Source organism: Coffea eugenioides, chromosome 2, assembly GCF_003713205.1.
Source record: "Coffea eugenioides isolate CCC68of chromosome 2, Ceug_1.0, whole genome shotgun sequence".
Taxonomy (NCBI): domain Eukaryota; kingdom Viridiplantae; phylum Streptophyta; class Magnoliopsida; order Gentianales; family Rubiaceae; genus Coffea; species Coffea eugenioides.
In genome coordinates, this window is record NC_040036.1 from 53,968,276 (window position 1) to 53,983,327 (window position 15,052).

At 37.1% G+C, this 15,052-nt stretch overlaps 1 protein-coding gene across 1 annotated transcript; it reads left to right on the forward strand.

Moving 5' to 3' along the window:
* Positions 1-1,054: 1,054 nt before the first annotated feature.
* On the forward strand, positions 1,055-2,698 carry LOC113759893. Its single transcript, XM_027302471.1, has one exon. It carries the CDS (start codon positions 1,055-1,057, stop codon positions 2,696-2,698), a length of 1,644 nt encoding a protein of 547 aa, XP_027158272.1.
* The last annotated feature ends 12,354 nt before the right edge of the window (positions 2,699-15,052 follow it).

Genomic DNA, 15,052 nt, shown 5'->3' on the forward strand with positions numbered 1-15,052 from the left:
GGTTACTCGATGTGAGTTGAACATGATTTATACTTGTACCTCTTGTATTAACTTGTCCATTTATGCATGCTTATCACTTGTTGTTGCTTGATCACCAATAGTAACATCTTAGCTGTTGTTACACAAAGAAAATTGGTAATAATGATGGAACAATATAAATGGAGTTTCAGGGGTAGACTCATGAGAATAGAGGTGTACTTAAATGGATTATTTTTTCATTTCATGAAGAACGAAAGGGTAGATCTAATTATTCATTCTGAGAATAGGAAAACTAGTCTAGTCTAAGTCACTATATCATAAGGGTGAGTTTTGGTAAATATGGAAATGAATTTCTAATTAAATAAGAATAATAATAAGAGATAAATCTATTCATTTGTATCTTTTGTGCCTTAAGTGGATTCTATACTCTAGACTTAAGTATTTAGTAAATTTTTTCTATTATTTTCTTGCAAGTTATCTAGTTGAGTAAGTTAGTTAGTTAGTAAGTAGTTGTGATTTCTTTTGCTTTCATTGATAATTAATCTAAATAATAAAGCAAATAAGGACCTAGACTTGCAATACTTGTGCCTCATGGGATCAATTCGATATATAACTTAAACTACTATTTTGACTTGTATACTTGCAGTCAAATCGGTATATTTTGGATTAAAATTTGTACTTATATAAAAAATTCGTTAAGTTTTTGGCGCCGTTGCTGGGAAGCGGCAATATTAGGACCTAATAAGTTTTATTAATTTAGATATTCTTATTAGTTTAGTTGAATTTTGTGTTATTAGTTAGGCTAAAATTTTATTTGTTTTTTAAATATAAATACTACCTTATTCTCCACATGGTACTGCTTTGGAGGATGGGGAAGGTAGTGCAGAGGTTGGACAGGCGTCGGAACACCCCCTTCAAGTAGTAGATGATTCCTTCAAGATAGTTAGGGTTAAGTCCAAGGGGATGCGCGCGAAGTTTCCATCAGATAGGGAGCTGCGTTCCACAGTAAGGGCTTCATAAAATTCATTCTAGCCTTTATCTCATGATTAATACATTATTTTGGAACATTAGAGGTATGGCTAAGGCTTCTCATTTTTGGAGATTGCGAAAGTTAGTTGTGTATCTTAAAATCCAAATGCTGGTGGTGTTTGAAATGCATATTCACATGTCATTGGCTGAGGAGTTTCGGGTTAGATTAAATTTTGATTTTGTTATTTCTCACTCTAATGGTTTGTTGTGGGTATTCTATAATAATCCAGTTGTGTGTTCAATTGTGGGAGAGGGTGCTCAGTTTTTATCTTTGTTTATTCAACATCCATATTTGGTAAGTCCGGTATCCTTTACGACGGTACATGCTGCTACCACTGTTGAGGAAAGAAAGGCTCTTTGGGCTGGTTTACTGCAATACAAACTGTCGCATGACCCTTGGCTGGTTTGTGGTGATTTTAATGTTGTCGTTGGGGAAGAGGAAAAGAAAGGGGGGAAACCATTTACAGTTGTTGAAGCAGCTGATTTTGTGGCTTTCATGGGTTCCGCTGGTTTGGTTGATGGAGGATTCTCAGGTTCTAGCTTTACCTGGTGCAACAATCACCAAGGAAGACCTAGAATTTGGAAATGCTTGGACCGTTTGTTGCTGAATGTGGAGTGTTTTGATGCTAGTTTGTCCTTCGGTGTTACTCATTTGGGGCGACATCCTTCCGATCATGCGCCATTGTTAATTTCTACTGCTACAAGGGTGGATGGTAAACCCCGACCATTTCACTTCATCAACGCTTGGACTGATCATGAGGACTTTTTGGGAGTGGTGAAAGAGTCGTGGCAGCAAGAGTGCGTTAGGTCCCCAATGCAGGTTCTTTGCTCTAAGTTACAGCGGCTGAAAAGACATCTTCAACTGTGGAACAAGGATCGCGTGGGAAAATTTTCTGACAATGTAAAAAAGGTGGAAGAAGAGCTTGGAAAGTTAGAAAGATGTTTAGAGGAAGGGGGTTTTGAGGATGCGCATTTGGAGTTGCAACAGGTCCAAGTAGCTTTGAGACGGGCATTAGCCATGGAGGAGTCATTGTGGAAGCAAAGATCTAGGATCAAATGGCTGGCTTTAGGAGATTGCAACACTAAGTTCTTTCACTCGGTGGTAAAGCAACGGCGTATGCAATCGGTAATTCACCGTATTAAGAATTGTAATGGTGAATGGGTAAATGAGGACGCGCTCATTGGTGCAGAGGCGGTACGGTATTTTTCTTCCTTATTCTCATTGGAGGATACTCCTGCTATGATGGATGTGCCTGATGTCATCCCTCGACTGGTATCATTAGAGGACGATGTGCAGTTGGAGGCGGTTCCTCCCTTGGAGGAGGTGCGGCAGACTGTTTTTGAAATGGATGTTAATAGTGCAGCAGGGCCTGACAGTTTCACTGGTAAACTTTTCTCCTTTGCCTGGGAGATAGTTGGTGGTGATGTATATAATGATGTACAAAGTTTCTTTTGTGGTGCTGAGCTTCTAAGGCGAATTATTGCTACCTCCATAGTTTTGTTGTCCAAAGTTCATCAGCAAAAGGATTTCTCTCAGTTTCGCGCTATCAGTTTATGCAACTTTGTGAACAAGATTTTTTCAAAGATTCTAGCACGACGTTTAGCCCCTATCTTACCTAAGATTATCTCGGTGAATCAAAGTGGCTTTGTTCAGGGTCGTTCGATTTCGAACAATTACCTACTAGCTTAAGAGATGATTTCGGACATCAAGAAGAAGGCGCGAGGGGAAAATGTAGTGCTAAAACTTGATATGATGAAAGCTTATGACAGGATGATGTGGCCTTTCTTGATAAAGGTGCTACGAGCATTTGGCTTCGGTGAATGTTGGATTGTTATGATCTAGCATATTATCTCAAATATATGGTTCTCCATAATTATAAATGGGTCGCTCTATGGCTTCTTTAAATCAGCTCGAGGGCTTCGTCAAGCAGATCCATTGTCTCCTACTTTATTTATCATTGAGGCGGAGGTATTGTCTCGTTCTCTAAATAATTTAGTGACTCAACGTGGGTTTCAAGGATTTAAGATCACAAGAGGTTGCCCGACCGTTACGCATTTGGGTTATGCTGATGATGTGCTGATTTTCTCTAGTGCAACTGTAGCTTCTCTGAGGCTGGTGATGAGGGCGCTAGCTGGTTATGAGGTGGCTTCTGGCCAGTTGGTCAATAAAAGGAAAAGTTGTTTTTTGGTACATTCTAAATTAGGTAGGCCGAGGAGAATGAAGATCTAGCAGATAACAGGTTTCCCGTTCAGGCCGTTTCCCATCAAATATTTAGGGTATCCCCTATATTACAGGAGGCGGAAAAGAGAATACTTTGTTGGATTATGCCAAGCAGTGGTGTGTAAAGTTAAGTCCTGAAAACACAGGTTATTGTCTTCTGGGGGTAGGATTGTGTTGCTGAAGCACGTCCTTTCAGCTTTGCCGGTTTATCTGTTAATGGCTGTGTCACCTCCGAAAGCAGTCCTTAAAGAGATTGAAGGTAGATTCTCGAATTTTCTCTGGGGTGCTTCCGAGGGGGGTCATAAGTTGCATTGGATTAGGTGAAGGGACCTACGTGTGCCATGTGAAGAGGGAGGCATGGGTTTCAAGCGTTTGGAGGATATTCATAATGCTTTTTCTATCAAGCTATGGTGGAACTTTCGATCCCTGTTATCTCTTTGAGCGAGCTTCATGAAGACTAAGTTTTGTGCGGAGGTGCATCCTAATCTGGTATATCGAGACAGGGGTTCGCAGGTGTGGAGAAGGATGATAGAGGTGCTTCATCTTGCAGAGCAGCACATTGGATGGATAGGGCGGTTTGGAAGTTCTAACTTCTAGTTTGATAATTGGCTAGGGAATGGAGTATTGGCTTCGAGACTGGATAGTGTGTCGGATCATCAGGTTGCTGATTTTGTTACGGATGGTTCTTGGAATTTACAGCTTATTCGGCAATAAATGCTGGCTCAGATTGTCAGCGAGGTTGCTCGGGTTGCTCTACCGATGGGCCAGCTTCCTGATTTGATGGTATGGAGACCATCACAATATGGGCGGTTCACTCTACAGTTTGCTTTTCAGCTAGTACGGCAACATACTAGTAGTTCCTTCATGTTTAGAAGAATATGGCATCCGGTGTTACCCTTGAAAATCTCATTCTTCTTATTACGATTATTGCGAGGTCGGCTACCGGTGGACTGCTGTCTATGGAAATTTGGGGTTCAGGGGCCCTCTAGGTGTGGGTGTTGTTATTCCCCTGCTATCGAAATTGTAGAGCATGTGCTTGCTAGGGGAACATGGCTTCGCGAGTTTGGCATTTTTTGGGGACATAGTTGGTGTATTTTGGACTAGTTCATCGTTTCGTGTGTGTATGGCGGCCTGGTGGTATGGTAAACGGAGTAATAGGTATCTGGAGTTTGTTCATCATATTCTTCCGCTACTAATTTGTTGGCACCTGTGGAAATTCAGGAATTCCAGGAAATATGAGGGGATCCAAATAGAGTTAGTCGTGATGTACAACTCGGTCGTCGCCGATCTCTTGGAGTTGTTTGCATTATTCTTTCCGAGACGCAGGTTCTTCCCAGCATCTTGGGTGCACTTTTATACGGAGATATTTGGATGGTCTTCACTAGTAACCTATAAGTTTGTGAGGTGGTTTAGACCTTCTTGTGATGTTCTCAAACTCAATACAGATGGTTGCTCCAAGGGCAATCCTGGTATTAGTGGGGAAGGGGGGTCCTTCGAGACGAACGCGGTAAGTTGCACTTGGCTTTCTCTTGCCATTTTGGACTGGCTACTAGTTTACAGGCCAAAGCTTGAGCTCTTCTTTTTGGAGTAGAGTTGTGCTTATAGAGAAGGTTTGGCTGGTTTGAAGTTGAATTAGATTCGCTCTCATTAGTCCAGATTTTAAATGGAAAGTCTGGTTGCCCATGGAGTATTTACAAGGAGGTGCAGCAGCTTTTTGCCTTGAAGGATCAATTTGCTACAGGTTAGACACTGTCTTCGTCAAGCGAACCAAGTTGCCGATACTTTATCGAATGTAGGGTGCTCTCATGATAGAGAGGAGATTTACACCTCCATATCATCGTTACCTCCGCCTGCCAGAGGAGCCATGTGTCTAGATAGGTTAGGGATTGCGTCAATTAGGAAGATTCTGCACAAGCATGTAGGGGAGTAGATCTCGGTCCCTTTGTGACATCATCTTTTCCTTTCACCTAAGTTATATGATAAATGGGAGGTGGCGTCCCTCCCCGTGGCCGGGGTTAGCCAAAAAAAAAATACTACCTTATACCTGATAAGGTTATTTCTGTTTTCTTTGCGCGATAAAGCCGAAATTTGGTTGCATTCTCATGGTCCAAATACTTTTACCACATGGGATGGTTTATCTAAAGCATTTTTAAATAAATATTTTTTATCAGATAAAACAACAAAGTTTAGAATGGACATTACTAGTTTTAACCAACAAAAGGATGAATTATTATATGAAAGTGAGAAAGGTTTAGGGTTTGCTATGGAAATGTCTACACCATAGACGTCCTAATTGGTTCATTATCTAAACATTTTATAATGGTTTATCTTTCTCAACTAATAGTACAATTGATACAGCCGCGGGTGGGATTTAATGGGTAAATCACCCCAAAAAATTCAAAACTTAATAAAGAAAATGATGGCAAATAACTACCAATGAACTAATGAGCGAGTAAACTCTAAAAAACAAGTAGGTATGATAGAAATGGACACTCTTAACATGTTGAGTGCCCAAATGAACAATATGGTGAAATTGTTAAGTAAACAAATCGAAGTTGGTTCTATTTCTACAACCAACATAGGTGTTGCTTGTTGTAATGTATGTGGAGGAGAACATGATACTAATAATTGTGTTGAAAGTGAGCAGGTACAATTTGTCAATAATTACAATCGGACGGCTCAAAACAACCCTTACTCCAACACATATAATTTAGGGTGGAGAAGTCATCTAAATTTTGAATGGAAGGACCAAGGAGATCAACAAAGGCCAAATAATTCACTAGAATTTCAACCAAAGCAACAAAATATGGAGAACAAACCGACTTGGGAGATCGCAATTGAAAGACTAGCCAATGTGTCAAATGACAAAATTGATAAGTTAGCTAGTGCTACCACCCAAAAATTCAAAAGAATTGAGGGAAGAATATACCAACTTACAATCATTTATAGAAATGTGAAAGTTCAAATAGGTCAAATTGCCAACTCTATTAATAATAGGAACCAAAAAGAGTTATCAAATCAAACGGAAGTGAATCCGAGGGAGCATGTTAAAATCATTATCCTTCATAATGGTAGACAATTAGAAAATTCTCCGGTGGTTGAAGATCAGAAGAAAAATAAGAGTGAAGAAAAGAAGACGAGAGAGAGGACCAAGAGGCAAGTGTAGGAGAAAATAGCAAGCAAAAGCAAGTTGTTGATCAACTTTCATCTTCGACTACCATTCCTATCCCTTCGGCGGTTCCATTCCCTCAAAAGCTTAAGTCTAATAAGTTTGACAAAGACTTTAAAAAGTTTATTGAAATTTTTAAGTAATTACATATTAATATTCCTTTTGTTGATGCTATTTTGTAGATTCCTTCGTATACAAAATTTCCCAAGAAGAGCATGACTCGTAAGAGAAATTTGAAAAATTGCGAGACAATAGCTCTGACGAAGGAGTGTAGTGCCATAATTCAAAATAACCTACCACCAAAGTTGAAGGATCCAGGGAGTTTCTCTACACCATGAACAATTGGTAACATTGAATTTTCTAAAATATTACGTGATCTTGGTGCTAGTGTATCATTAATTTCTTTGACGGTGGCTAGACAGTTAGGGTTACATGAGTTTAAACAAACTAATTTTACTTTACAATTAGCCAATAGGTCTATTAGGTATCCATTTAGAGTTTTAGAAAATGTGTTGATTAAAGTACAAAAGTTTATCATTCCCATGAACTTTTTGGTGCTAGATGTCTATGCCAATTATTGGCAACTGTAGGTACTATTATTGATGTTAAAAATGGCAAACTTAAATTTCAAGTAGGTGAAAAAGAGATAGAGTTCAATTTGAATGAGATGGAAAAATACTATTCTTTCATTGATCATGCTTGTTCTATTGGAACTATTGATAAACTAACACAAGAGACGAGTCAAGTCAATCTTGACTTCGATCCTCTTGAGCTTTGTTTGATACTTTTAGAATGGCAAGAGGGAGATAATGAGGAAGTTGAAGAATTGACCTAATACTTAGATGCTCAACCACCTTCTAAAAGAGGAAATGTGTATGAAAGTCTCGGGTAAGGAAAATGACTTCCGCCCCCTTTGGAGATTGAAGCTCCAAAGGTTGAGTTCAAGCCACTTCCTAGCCATTTGAGGTACAAGTTTCTTGGAGTTAATGAAACTTTATCTATGATTGTTAATGGTTATCTAGATAAGGAACAACGTAAAAAGTTACTAAGAGTTCTAAAGAAACATAAAAAGACCATTGGATAGTCCATCTCAGACATTTAAGGAATTGGCCCTTCCATTTGTATGCATCACATTTTCTTAGAGGATAATTGCAAACCGGTGGTAGAATTACAAAGAAGACTTAACTCAAATATGAAAGAGGTGATAAGATTAGAAATTATCAAGTGACTTGATGTAGGTATAATCTTTCCTATCTTCGATAGTGTATGAATTATTCCAATTCATATTATTCCAAAGAAAGGCAAAATTACCATAGTCAAGGGTAAAAATGATGAAATTATTCCTTCTAGACTTGTGGTAATATAGAGAGTATGTATCAATTACAGGAAACTTAATGTGGTTACTAGAAAAGATCACTTTCCTTTATCCTTTCTTGATCAATTATTAGTGTATAGTCGAATATGAATTTTATTATTTTCTTGATGAATTTTCAAGATACAATCAGATAACTTTACTCTTGAGGATCAAGAGAAAATAACATTTGTGAGGACTCGCAAAAATTTACTTATTTTAAATTCCTATTACTAGCTTATTTAAATATATAATTGCCCGTTTACTCCAAGTATTTAATTTCAACCTTTTTAGACCCAATTACTTGGAATTATGACTTGCATATATTTTTAAAATGATTTGGAGACAATAACCGATTTGAGAGTACTATGAGCTTGGAAAATTGGAGACTTGTACATTAGTCTTAAAATAGGTATTTTTATGTTTTAATGTTCAAGTGTTAGTTAGTTATATTATTGTTATAAGAAATTCTTGGAGATTCCACTTTATCGCACACAAATCGGTACTACGCGTTTTGCACGCGCGATTAATTGAGGGACTTTAGACCCTTATTTTTAGACCCTTAAGAGTGAATAATAATAGTATGAATAAAAGTGCATTAGAGGTTTAGTGCACTAGTGAAATAAACTAGAGAGGAATCGAGCACGAAAAACGCGCGTGCACGCGTGGGGAGAGAATTGACTTTTGCACAATTTGGAGCCACACATTAAAGCTTCTCAAGGAAGCTTCATTGCAGCCCAAACACTCTCCTTTCTCTCTCTCATTCCAGCGGTCTAAGGAGGAAGAAAAACAGCCCACATTTCTTCTTCATTTCACCTTCAAATCTTCACCAAATCACCTCAAATTTTATGTACAACTTACTAAACACTTGGTGAAAAACCTCAGCTAGGAAAAGAGCTTGCTTTCCACTGTTTTCTTTAGCTATCAAGGGCCAAAAATTTCTGCTCGAGTCACCAACAAAGGTAATCAACGATCAACCTTTCAATTCTTGGTTTATAGAAGATATCTTGCACGTATAAGTTCATATATTCATGTGGGTAGCTTTATTTATGTTGGAAATTTGGTGTGTGGGCTCTATGAACTCCCACTATGGATTGATGGAACGATTTGATGAGTTTTGATGTTATTAATGTTGGATTAGCTTAATTTAGTAGAAATAAGTGATATTGTGGATGGAAACTCAAAGGAAGTGAAGAGGGGAATTTTTTCGTTTCTGCCCCTGTCAATGCCGTGACCCTTAGAGCATTTTTTTGAGGTTCAATTGACTTGTTTATGATGTAAACATGTTGTGTGGGCTGTGTGGAAGGTTTCCACAAAAATTACGTGATTCGGTTGGCCAAATGTTGTGATTTCGAAAATTCATCAAAACTGGAAACGGGTGTCCAGTGTACTCTGGCAGTGTTTTTGTTTCGGACATAACTTTTTACTCCAATGTCAAAATCGAGTTTTGTTTGTGGCACTGGAAACTAGACATTCCCAGTTTTCCAACGGTATAAAATGCACATCTTGATTCCAATTGAGTGATCCGTACCAACCTTCTAAAGTTGCCTGTTCTGTTTCTCATTTTACTGGAAGCTCTATTTTAAGCAGCGAGTTGATGCTCGAATATGAGCTAGTTGTGGATAGATTATTAAAGTGATTTCTTCTAAGAAATTGTAGCTTTATGAATTTAGTTTTCAACGCCACCAATCACGCTCAATTCCAAGTTGAATTGAGTGAGTTGTGGCCGAAGTTTGAAACTGACTCAGGGATTGAAAACCCTCTTTTTTGCTAGTTGATGCCTTAACCTTGATTGGGAAATTTTGGTGTTAATCACCTACCAAACACATCTTGGATGTTTCTTAGATATTGTCTACATAAATGAACCATATTTGAGATGTTTTCATTAGCCGAACATTTAGAAAAGGAAAATTTACATACCAGGCAGATTTGCCTTGGAAACTTGTGGGACTTTAATGATTTTGTTAATTGACTTCCCGCACGTATTTTTCTATTAAATTTTACAGAGGAATAGCCCTTATATGGTAGTGTAATACGGCCAAGTTTGGTGTCATTCCGAGTCCATTTCGATGCTCAACCAAAGTCCCAAAGTTCGTGATTTAAACCTGGAAAATCTTCGTTCAAAGAGGAAATTCAGCAACTTTGAGCCACTATATCTTGGTGTTCAAAACTCCAATTCTTGTTCCGCTTGTTGTGTTGAAAACTTTGAGCCACAATAATTGAGCACAACAATCTCCAACGACAACATATTCAGCTTCAGTTGTAGATAATGAAATAGCATTTTGTTTATTGCTAAACCAGGATACTAAGCAATTTCCAAGAAAGTTACATATGCCTATTGTACTTTTTCTATCAACCCTACCATCGCCGAAATCAGCATCAGAGAATCCACACAAAGGAAGTTCATGACACTTAGGATACCATAGACCAAAATTCAAGGTTCATTTTAGATATCTAAGAATTCTTTTCACTGCATTTAAATGAGATTCCTTTGGACAAGACTGAAAACGAGCACATAAGCACACAGCAAACATGATATCTGGTCTACTAGCAGTTAAGTAAAATAAACTGCCAATCATACCTCTATACTTCTTTTCATCAATTTTTGTACCTTCTTCATCCTTGTCAAGCTTGGTAGATGTGCACATAGGTGTTCCGACCTGCTTTGAATCCTCCATTCCAAATCTTTTGAGTAGCTCCTTGGTGTATTTTGTTTGGTTGATGAACGTTTCCATCTTGAGTTTGAACCACTTGGAGTCCAAGGAAGAAACTCCCATCATGCTAATTTCAAACTCTTTTTGCATGATATTGAAAAAATCCTTGCACAAACTCTCATTAGTAGCACCAAATATAATATCATCCACATATATTTGCATAATTAAAAGATCACGTTAACTGTGTTTAGTGAAAAGAGTAGTATCCACAATATCTCTTTTAAAACCATTTTCAATCAAAAAATCACTCAAACGTTCATACCATGCTCTTGGACCTTGTTTTAGTCCATACAAAGCTTTTGAGAGTTTAAATACATGATTTGGATAAATTTCATTTTCAAAATCAGGAGGTTGATCAACATATACTTCTTGATCAATAAATATATTTAAGAAAGTACTTTTAATATCCATTTGAAATAATTTAAAGTTCTTGAAACATGCAAAGGCCAAAAACATTCTAATTGATTCCAGCCTAACTACGGGTGCAAATGATTCATCAAAATCAATTCCTTCTTCTTGAGTATATCCTTGATTACAAGTCTGGCCTTATTTCTTACTACCTCACCTTTGTCATTCATTTTGTTTCTAAAACCCACTTTATGCCAATGGTAGAATGATCTTTTGGTCTAGCAACTAATGTCCACACCTTGTTCCTTTCAAATTGATTTAACTCCTCTTCCATAGCTAAAATTCAGTTCTCATCTTTCAAAACATCAACAACATTTTTGGGTTCAAAGTGTGAAACTAATGCAAAATTATCCATTAGTTGTTTAGAGGAGGAACGAGTCCTGACCTTCTCGGATGGATCACCAATAATGAGCTCCTTATGGTGGTTTTGAGCAAATTTTCAAGCTCTTGGAAGATCGTTAGGTGTACTAGTGTCTCTGTCACTGTCTTCCCTTGCTGGACTGTCTTGAGTTTCATCTTCGTTTGAATCATTTTCTGGTGAAACAATGCCTTGGTCAGTGATTGTGAGTTTCTTTAGTTCTTCTTGAATACCTGCATCATCATCTTCACCACTACTTATGGAAATGTCACCATTAGATTCATCAAAAGTGATATGTATAGCTTCCTCTATAACCAAAGTCCTTCGATTGTAGACTCTAAAACCTCTCTTATTCTCACAATATTCCAAGAAAATTCTCTCGTCAGATTTTTTATCAAATTTTTCGAGATGTTCCTTGATGTTTAAAATAAAGCATTTGCAACCAGAGACTTTAAAGTATCCAACTACAAGCTTTTTATCAAACATCAGCTCATAGGAGGTTTTGTTCAAGATTAGTCTTAAAAGAACTCTATTCATGGTATAGCAAGCTGTATTTATAGTTTCAACCCAAAAGTATTTTGGTAAATTACACTCACTAAGCATGGTTCTAGCAGCCTCTTGAAGAGTTCTATTCTTTCTTTTAACAACCCCATTTTGTTGGGGAACTCTTGCAATTGAAAATTCATGTGTAATACCATTGCTGTTACAAAATTCTGGAAAGTCACAAAAATGAAATTTTGAGCCATTGTCACTTCTGAATTTGATGATTTTCAATCTGATTCTGAACTTTTGCAAATCGTGAAACAAAGTTTCTGAAAGCATCATCTTTGTGTGCAAGAAACATCACCCAAGTGTATCTAGAATAATCATCAATAACAACAAAGCAAAATGTTTTGCCACCTAAGCTGGTAGTTCGTGTAGGACCAAATAAATCAAGATGTAAAAGTTCTAGAGGCTTTGTAGTAGAAATACATTTCTTGGGTTTAAAAGACACTTTGACTTGTTTTCCAAATTGGCAAGCATCACAAATTCTGTCCTTTTCAAATTTGATCTTTGGCAGCCCTCTAACAAGATCCTTTTTGAAAATTTCTTTTAGCAAATCCATATTGAAATGACAAAGTCTTCTATGCCACAGCCAGGGGTCCTCATTTGCTACTTTGAGACAACTAAGGCTAGAGGAATCAACTTTTTCAAGGATAACTACATAAATGTCATTTACTCTTTTTCCTTTGAAAGCAGTGTTAAATTTTGAGTCAAGGACAAGGCATTCATGCTTTTTAAAAACCACAAACAGATTCCTATCACATAATTGACTAACACTTAACAAGTTATAGCTCAAATTGTCAACTAAAAGAATATTGTGAACAAAGGTTTGACCATTCTTACCAACATCACCAATTCCAACAGTTTTGGCTTTGTTATCATCTCCAAATGTTACCTTTCCGCTTGCTTTTGGCTTGAACTTGATGAACTGTGATGGATCACCAGTCATATGTCTTGAGCATCTACTGTCTATGAACCACTTTGATTCCTTAACAATGTTCACCAGATTCACCTATACAAGGATCCACAAGATAATATTCGGTACCCTTTACTTTTTGGGTCCTTGAGAGTTAGCATTATGTCTAACCATCCACATGCATCTCATGCCATATCACATATTTTTCTTAACATGACAATTGCTTTTTATGTGGCCAAATTGACAACAGAAGCTACACATAGTCAATGAATTATTCAAATGAACAGGTTTAATAAATCTGATTTGCCTTTTTCTATGGATAGCAAACTCATTTGTACTATGATTCAACCTTTTCTGATGAGTACCAAAATGAGATTTTGCATCATTTCTTTGAAAACAGTTTTGTTTCTTATGTTGAAGTATCTGACTAAGATCATTCATTCTTCTTTTCAAGCTACTTTGTTCATTTTTGAGCATGTCATAGAAGTTTGTCTTTCTATCAAGTTCAGCATGCAAATCATTTTCAATCCTTTTCAGATTCTCATTTTCATCTCTCAGACATTTGTTTTGTCGAAAAAGGCTTGCATTGTTTTGAATCAGAAAGTTAATTTTCTGTTTTAATTCCTTATTTCCAACATAGGATTCTTTCAAATTGTTATGCATTCTTTCCATAAAAGAATTAACATCATCATCGGATTCGTTATCACTATCAGTTTGAGAGTTACAAGTAGTTACCTCTTCATCACCAATGGCCATGAAAGCCATTTGGGCAGACTCTTCTTCTTCTTCGACTTCACCTTCTGAATTGCAGTCATTCCAGGTGATCTGAAAATTGTTAAATTTTGATTTTCGTTCAACCTTGCTTTCCTTCCTTTTCTTTATTGGACATTCATTTGTGTAGTGTCCAAATTGACCGCATTCAAAGCACTTATCAGTTTGCTTTTTGTTGGGCTCTAACTTCCTTTTGTTTCTCAAGTTGTTAAACTGATTTGGGAATAAATTGCTGGGTCCACCTTTTCTGAATTTCCTCTTGTTGAGTATTCTTTTGAAACTTTTCGTGATGAGTGCAATATCACTGTCATCACCTTCCATGTCATCTTCATCTAAGGAGGCTGAATCATCTTCAACTTGTGAGGCTTTTAGAGCAATACTCTTTCTCACCTTTGTATCTTCTTCCTCCTGCACCTTGGACTTGAGTTTCACCTCATAAGAGGTTAGAGATTCAATGGGCAAGGTATTTAGATATTTAGCTTTCTCAATGGCAGTCACTTTACTCTCTCAATCCTTAGATAAAGCATTCAGAATTTTTCTATTTTTCTCACTTAGAGAGTAATCCTTTTCAAGTACTTCTAAGTCCTTAATAAGATCATTGAATCTGCAATACATCTTTTCAATATTTTCATAAGGTTCCATCTTAAAGGATTCATACTTAGTGACCAGAATGGACTTCTTTTGTTCTCTCACATTCTCACTTCCTTCATGAATTTTTCTGAATCTATCCCAAATCTCTTTTGCAGATCTACAGCTTTTGACTCTAATAGACTCATTTGAATCTAAAGCACTGTACAGTACATTCATAGCCTTGGCATTTAAGGTAAGATGAGTTCTATCATTACTAGTCAACTCACTCCTTGTTTTTTGTCTCGGCCTATGAGTAACTTCATCAATAATAGAGGCATCATATGGACCTTCATTAATAATAAATCACAACTCAATATCAATAGATTGTAAGAAAATAATCATCCTCTCCTTCCAACTCACATAATTTGATCCATTGAATATTGAGGGTCTAGTGATGGATTGTCCTTCAAAAAACATGGCATTGTTGGTTGTCATTTTTACTCCAAAGCCGATTGAGCTTAATCTCAACGAGACCAAGCTCTGATACCAATTGTAAGGATCGAAAATAACCTAAGAGGGGGGGTGAATTAGGTGGTTTAAAAACTAGCGAAGATATGAGTCACTTTTTTCCAACTTGCCCTTTTTTTCTAAAGAACCACACAATGGAGCAATTGATGAATAAGCACAAGTGCTTGAGAGTAGAAGAGATAGACAATTTATATTGCAAGACAGTAAGTAAAATGATAGAATAGCAAACCAAGTTTCAAACTCCACTTGAGTTTGAATACCACTTTATACAGCAAGTTTCTTCAAGTTGATCAACTTACAACCAATCTCTTGTGTACAAAGGAAGGATCACTTCCGCCTCGCCCCAAGCCGCACTTGGTCAAGCAAGGAAGTTTTACTATCACTTGAATAACCCTCACAAAACTACACTATTGAAGAAATAGAAACACACTTGAAAACCTTATTGAAAATTCCACAACTAAGAGTACAAATCTTTTTTAAAGAGTATTTTCACAC

Excerpts from the sequence above, each read along its gene's own strand:
- LOC113759893 (XM_027302471.1), top strand. The coding sequence starts at position 1,055 with ATGGCTAAGGCTTCTCATTTTTGGAGATTGCGAAAGTTAGTTGTGTAT.